Below are 7,439 nucleotides of genomic sequence, written 5' to 3' on the forward strand. Positions count from 1 at the left end.
CTGTCGTGTAGTGTGCAGTTTGTTTATGTTATTAGGTTAGTGTTGGAGTTTATTACGTTATTATAGTTAGTTATTAAACTTATTATATTATAGTCGAAACGCGCGGTTGTCTGTCGTGTAGTGTGCAGTTTGTTTATGTTATTAGGTTAGTGTTGGAGTTTATTACGTTATTATAGTTAGTTATTAAACTTATTATATTATAGTCGAAACGCGCGGTTGTCTGTCGTGTAGTGTGCAGTTTGTTTATGTTATTAGGTTAGTGTTGGAGTTTATTACGTTATTATAGTTAGTTATTAAACTTATTATATTATAGTCGAAACGCGCGGTTGTCTGTCGTGTAGTGTGCAGTTTGTTTATGTTATTAGGTTAGTGTTGGAGTTTATTACGTTATTATAGTTAGTTATTAAACTTATTATATTATAGTCGAAACGCGCGGTTGTCTGTCGTGTAGTGTGCAGTTTGTTTATGTTATTAGGTTAGTGTTGGAGTTTATTACGTTATTATAGTTAGTTATTAAACTTATTATATTATAGTCGAAACGCGCGGTTGTCTGTCGTGTAGTGTGCAGTTTGTTTACGTTATTAGGTTAGTGTTGGAGTTTATTACTCTATTATAGTTAGTTATTATATTATACTTATTTACAAGTTGATATACTCGTGCTGATATGATGAGAACTTTTATGTTTATTATTATAGTTAGATACGGGTACGGTTAGGTATTGTTGTTTGCGTGAGAAGGGTATCTTGTTCATTTTATTTTATCGTTGTACATATCCTGATTGATCGGTTGCCGATAAATGTCGAGTGTTGATTCTTTTCGCGTAGACTTTTTTCTCACATAGTGTACTTGTGTTTATACAATGAAAAATCGAGAGCTAACCTACCATGTCTACGCCTAAGGGTTGGGTCACTATTAAATTAACATTGTTGAAGTGGGTTAGTGTAATAATAAGGGTAGTGGGGATTGCAGTTTTGAGGGCCACGTTCATTTTAGTCGCATAACGGCCAGATGATAGAGAAAACACACGTCAGTCATTCAAGTGATAGGGCCAAAACAAAATATATGTGTAGTTACCGTTACATGCCGAAAAAAAATAGGGTAGGTAGGGAAAACATTTTATTTTCTTAAAATATTTTATTTACGAACCATGTCCGAAGGATGTGCGTTGTGCCTTTTGAATCAGGAACTGTCCAATTCATATTTTTGTTAATTTGAAATTTTTTTTTAAATATTTTTTTTTTGACTTTAAAGAAAATTGACAATAAAATGTTTAGGGTCGCTGGGAATAAATAGGGTCGGTCGGGAAACCGTAACCACAACTATATTTTGTTTTGGCCTAATTTATTCTTGTTTACTTTTATTTGTTAGCACGTCTGGAGAAGGTTCAGACAGAGAGAGAGCTGAAGCGAGCGAAAGAGAGAGAAGAACTGGAGAAGCAGCGTCTTGAAGATGAAGCCAAGCGACGGAAAGAAGAAGAGGAGGAGGCGCGGAAGAAGGAGAAGGAGCTGGAGGCGATGAGGACGGTCCAGGAGGAGGAGAGCTGGGGGAAGGACATGGAGGAGGTGGCTCAGCGGTTGAAGGAGGACGGGGAAGCGGAGGAGGAAGAAACAGAGCCGGTGGAGGAGGTGGAAGCGGTGGAGACACTGGAGGTGGTCTGCGAGGAGGAGGTTGTCTGCGAGGAGGAGGTTGTCTGCGAGGAGGAGGTGGTGGAAGCAACAGAGACATTAACTGAGGTGTGCGAGGAACAGATGGAGGAGGCAACTGCGCACGTAGAAGAGGAAGACGCAACAGTGGAGGAAGGAAGTGAAGAGGAGGTGCAAGCGACAGAACACACAGAGCCAGCCACAGAAATCGCGGAGGAGGATGCCGAGCCATTGGAGGAGGTGTGCGAGGAGGAGGTGGTGGAAATGGACATCGATAATGACGTAGAGGAGGAGCATGTAGTGGAGGACCACGAGATGGAGGAAGTAGTCATGGAGGAGGAGGTGCGAATGACGCCGGAATTCGAATCAAAGGAAGAAGAAAGCCCGGTCGACGCCACGCAGGAGGAGAACGAGACGAATAATGTCAGCGAGGTGTCAGAGATGAAGCTTGATGCTGCTGCCATCGAGGTGGTGAGTAAAGCCCTGTCTACACTAGCAAACTTTAGTTTGCAAACTCGAGCAAACTCCGAGTTTGCCAAAGTTTGGAGAAGTTTGTGCCTGTCTACACTATGGTACTGACTACACTACACTACTGGTACTGACTGTGAATTCCAATGTTCAATGTCCAATGTTTGTTCATCTGCAGAATCACATGACTACAAACTGTCATTTGAATGGCTGAGTTATTCCAAACCTCAGCAAACTCGAGCAAACTAGTTTGTCAAGAAGGTGCACGGCCTAACTTCTGCAAACTTCTGCAAACTAGTTTGCAGAAGTTTGTCAACTGGTCTACACTGGCAAACTTTGGAAAACTTTTCTTGCCAAACTCGGAGTTTGCTCGAGTTTGCAAACTAAAGTTTGCTAGTGTAGACAGGGCTTAATTCATCCCGTCTGATCTTAAAGCTATGTTCGCGAGATTCTTGCTCAGAAACGCTCAATCCGAAAAAAATATATCGCGAAATATAGTCTCACCTCACAGCGGATATATCACCGATTACACTAACTTAAAAAAACACTAAGATTTTACGCAGTTATAGCATAGAAAATTAGATGTGAACACATCGTAACACACTGAAATTTTATCGTGCCTGGACACCGTCAACCGTCATGTTTCACGTTGTATAAACGTGTTCACCGCTTAAAGTGATTACGTCACCGTAAATAGTAAAAGTACAAAAAAAACTTTTTTACAAAATGTAAGTAATTTTGTTCACTTTTTATGGTTAAATTGCTGTATTATACTTCCTATTTTACTATATTGTTCGATGTAAACATACACTCGTGACTCATACATAGCCCATAGCAAGCAATTAATGTCAGGATCATAATATCAAATTGTCCAGGTTTTCTGGATTTTTAACCAGTTGAGAAACAACTGATCAGGTAAGAATTTGACGATACATTTACTCCCGTTAGTACTTACTTTTAATGTAAAAAAATGGCAACAAAAAATAAAAAAATATACACCATAGAAAATTCGTGACGTAGTCAATTTAATCGGGACATTTTAATCGTTTCCTACCTTTACCGATAAAATCAGGGACTGCCGTAACAGCTGCCATATGTTTTTTCCACTTTCAGCGGAACAGCACCGAGACGACTCGCGAGACGACGATGCACACGAGCACAAGCTCCGTCGTCGTGGCGACGGAGGCTGGCGACTCGGCGACCGTCGCCACGACGACCGTCGCCGCGACGACCGTCACCACGGTGATGACGACGTCGACTGTCGTCGTCACCGACACCTCCGTCGTGACGGTCAACGGCGATGCGACGCCGCCTGGCGACGCGACGCCACCCGGTGGCGACAAACAGCAGAGCATCCGCGCGGAGGATGAGGAGAAGCGGCGAAATCTCTTCCTCAACATCACGCAGGAGTTGAATCGACCCGCCTCGCCCCGGAACGCCGATCCCGAACAGCGCCCCCTATCGAACCACCGGTCGGCTGAGGAGAGCGCGGACTCGATAGGGGGCGCTGATCCCGGCGGCGGCGGTGGCGCGCTGCCGGGAGTTGTCCAGGCGAAGGTCGGGACGGACGGGTCGCTTGCCGGGAAGAAGGTCATCCTCATCAGCAAGGATGGATCCCGGATGACCTTCACGGTCGCCAAGGCCGAACAGCTTCAGCAGACGCTGCAGCAGAAGGCCCAGGTGGCGCCGGCGAAGACCGAGGAGGGCGCCACCGCTGCGGACGAAGGCGACGAGGGAAGCGAGGACGACAGCAAGTGCAAAGTGGGAGCGGCGTCGAGAGGTGAGGAATGCGGCGCTGGCGTCGTCGTGGAAACGCAACGACGCGATTTGCATCCGATGAAATTTTCGCAGAAACACCACTCTCGCGTGGCGTCTAAAAATTGTAGCTGCGAACGATTTTCGTGGCACGTGAGAGATTTAAAAAATATTTAAAACCGGAACAATTAAACCTTAAAAGCAAGGTGAAGCTTGAACCGTTTCTCACATTTTGTCGAAGTGATTCAGGACAAATTTTCTCGAAGCAAATCGTACGGTATTATTATCACGAAAAGTAAACGGATACATATATTTTACACGAGTTTTACGGATAAATATTAACCGTTAAATCTGGTCCTCGTATGAGGGCGTGGGTTCGAATCCCACTTCTGACACCATGTTATGTTTGATGCTCACGCATATGCAAAACCAACGCAGATATCTTTTTAGAATAACTCTCTTTAATAAAGTGTCGCGTGGTATGCAAGCATGGTGTAGAATCAATTAAAACGAATTATTCTAAAAAGATATCTGCGTTGGTTTTGCATATGCGTGAGCATCAAACATAACAGTTATCATAAGAAATAAACAGCGACGCTAACAAGAGTTCAACGTTAAATTTTACGCTCAAATGTTTACTTATGTTTGTCACGTCGACGCTACTCTGTGCAGCGCCCCCTACTGGCACGTCTAACTCTTGTCTTCCGCGTTGCAGCGATGCTGCGTGCGCAGCAGACTCCGATCTCGCTGCGCTCCAAGACACGCCCGCCGGACGCGGAGCGTGGCGTTGCCGTGGCGACGACAGGGAGCATCGCCGTGACGACGAGCAGCAGCCATGCGAGGGAGACGGTCGTCGTGGTGAACAAGAACGGCGAGGCGACGCGCATGACGCGCACGCGTGCCGTCGCCACCGTTGCCGCGACGACGTCGACGACGACGACGACAAACGTCTACTACTGCCTCGGTGAGTGCTGGGGAGAGGAAGGAGAAGGTCGGGAGGGGAGGGAGGTTGGAGGAGGTGGAGGGGAAGGGTGAGAGGGAAGGGGAGCAGGTGGGCAAGGGTGAGCAGGATGGGTTGGATGAGTGAGGTAGAGGTGAGTGGGAGGTGATGGAATAGAGATGGATAGAGTTTGTGGGGCGTAGGTGAGTAGTGGGGAGGGATGAGGGATTTGTGTTGGTGTATAAAAAAACTGGTGTAGAGACTGATAAAGGAAATAGAGGTTGGAATAGTAAAGAGTGAAATGGAGGTGGAGAAGAGATTAAATTGACTACGTCACGAATTTTCTATGGTAAAATTTGTCAAATTTTTGTTGCCATTATTTTAATATTAAAAGTAAGAACTAACGGGACTAAACGTATCGTCAAATTCTTACCTGATAAGATTGTTTCTCAACTAGTTAAAAATCAAAAAAACCTGGACGATTTGATATTAGTGTTCCTGACATTAATTGCTTGCTATGGGCTACGTATGCGTCACGAGTGTATGTTCACATCGAACAATATACTAAAATAAGAAGTATTAATGCAGCAATTTAACCATAAAAAGTGAACAGAATTACTTATATTTTTTATATTTTAATTTTTTACTATTAACGGTGACGTAATATTGTTCACTTTAAACAGAAATTATAAATCATTCATAAAAAAGTCGTTGTTTTAAAGTAAGTGATATGATAAGATCATGGTAAGATGTATGATAAGATACAGAAGACGCATGCTCTCTGCTCGTTTGTAAACATATATCTTCATATTTTATTTGCCCTGTTGTTGGTTATGTATAGGTCAGGAAACGACGACAGGAACAACTTTCAAGAACTATGTGAATCAGTACAGCGTCAACCAGCTGGCGCTTAACAAACCGCAGCATAACGAAGAGCGTGACAAGAAAAGGTGCACTTACATCAATTACTAAATACGCTCACTAGGAGTGCTGTACTAATTAGCATTTTAATGAGCTTAAAATACTGTATGAAAGATTGTGCCTTGTAGCGTAAACATGGCAGTAAAATATTGACTCGAAAAAGTTTGATTCTAGCAGACGCCTTGGCTGGTAGTGCTTAGGCCACAATTAAAAAAATATTTGTTTGCCCTCACTCGACCCTGAAAAGTTTGGATAGGTAGGTCGGCATTTTTTCTGAGGGTGGGGGGAATTTTTTTTTTACAAATTCAGCATGGTGTCTACATGCTCGGGTGTGCTTGTGTGGAAGTACCTGTTATGTTGAATGTTTGTTTTGCTTGGTACATGTAATGTATTGCCTACAGATTTATATAACGTACAGTGATACAATTTGTTTAAAAAAATATAAATAATTTTTTTTGAGTTGGCCCCTTTTTGGCAGGTCGGTCGAGTGAGGGCGAACAAACAATATTTTTATTATGGCCCTACGCAGTAGCAGTCATTAACATAAATCTACTCACCGGATGTCACGCGATTCACTGTTTTGTTTTTCCTGGAATTGCCCCCCACAGTTTCCCCCTCCACAGCAGCATCTGATGAAATATCTCCTATGTTTCCCCTCCACAGCAACATCTGATGAAATATCTCCTATGTTTCCTTCTCCACAGCAACATCTGATGAAATATCTCCTATGTTTTCCCTTCTCCACAGCAACATCTGATGAAATATCTCCTATGTTTGTGCCCTCCTCACAGCAACGTTTGCTGAAGATTATCTCCATTTCTCCCCTCCCACAGCATCTGAATGAAATATCTCCTATGTTTTTCCCCTCCACCGCACGTCTGATGAAATATCCTCCTATGCTTCCCCCTCCACAGCAGCATGCTGATGAATATCTCCTAATGTTTCCCCCTCCACAGCGAACGTCTGAATGAATACTCCTATGTTTCCCCTCACAGAGCAGTTTCCCTCTCCACAGCAACATCTGATGAAATATCTCCTATGTTTCCCCTCCACAGCAACGTCTGATGAAATATCTCCTATGTTTCCCTCGCCACAGCAACGTCTGATGAAATATCTCCTATGTTTCCCTCGCCACAGCAACATCTGATGAAATATCTCCTATGTTTCCCCTCCACAGCAACGTCTGATGAAATATCTCCTATGTTTCCCCTCCACAGCAACATCTGATGAAATATCTCCTATGTTTCCCCCTCCACAGCAGCATCTGATGAAATATATCCTATGTTTCCCTCGCCACAACAACGTCTGATGAAATATCTCCTATGTTTTCTCTCCACAGCAACGTCTGATGAAATATCTCCTATGTTTCCTTCTCCACAGTAACGTCTGATGAAATATCTCCTATGTTTCCCTCTCCACAGCAACGTCTGATGAAATATCTCCTATGTTTCCCCCGCCACAGCAGCATCTGATGAAATATCTCCTATGTTTCCCCCGCCACAGCGACGTCTGATGAAATATCTCCGATGTTTCCTCCTCCACAGTAACGTCTGATGAAATATCTCCCATGTTTCCCTCGCCACAGCAACGTCTGATGAAATATCTCCTATGTTTCCCTCTCCACAGCAACGTCTGATGAAATATCTCCTATGTTTCCCTCTCCACAGCAACGTCTGATGAAATATCTCCTATGTTTCCCTCCTCCACAGCAA

The 7,439-nt window shown here is 43.8% G+C and overlaps 1 protein-coding gene across 1 annotated transcript in view; it reads left to right on the forward strand.

Moving 5' to 3' along the window:
* The window catches only part of LOC106816963 (nucleosome-remodeling factor subunit NURF301-like), a gene marked incomplete at its 3' end in the record, with an annotated part of 12,843 nt that extends 7,087 nt beyond the window's left edge, over positions 1–5,756 (forward strand). The window contains exons 5-8 of the mRNA XM_014821610.1: positions 1,369–2,114; positions 3,225–3,891; positions 4,582–4,830; positions 5,648–5,756. Coding sequence (XP_014677096.1) covers positions 1,369–2,114; positions 3,225–3,891; positions 4,582–4,830; positions 5,648–5,756 — 1,771 coding nt within the window. The remainder of the gene's footprint in view (positions 1–1,368; positions 2,115–3,224; positions 3,892–4,581; positions 4,831–5,647) is intronic.
* Positions 5,757–7,439: the final 1,683 nt, after the last annotated feature.

The sequence above is a fragment of the Priapulus caudatus genome, unplaced genomic scaffold (assembly GCF_000485595.1).
Source record: "Priapulus caudatus unplaced genomic scaffold, Priapulus_caudatus-5.0.1 Scaffold1547, whole genome shotgun sequence".
Classification (NCBI taxonomy): Eukaryota; Metazoa; Priapulida; class Priapulimorpha; order Priapulimorphida; family Priapulidae; genus Priapulus; species Priapulus caudatus.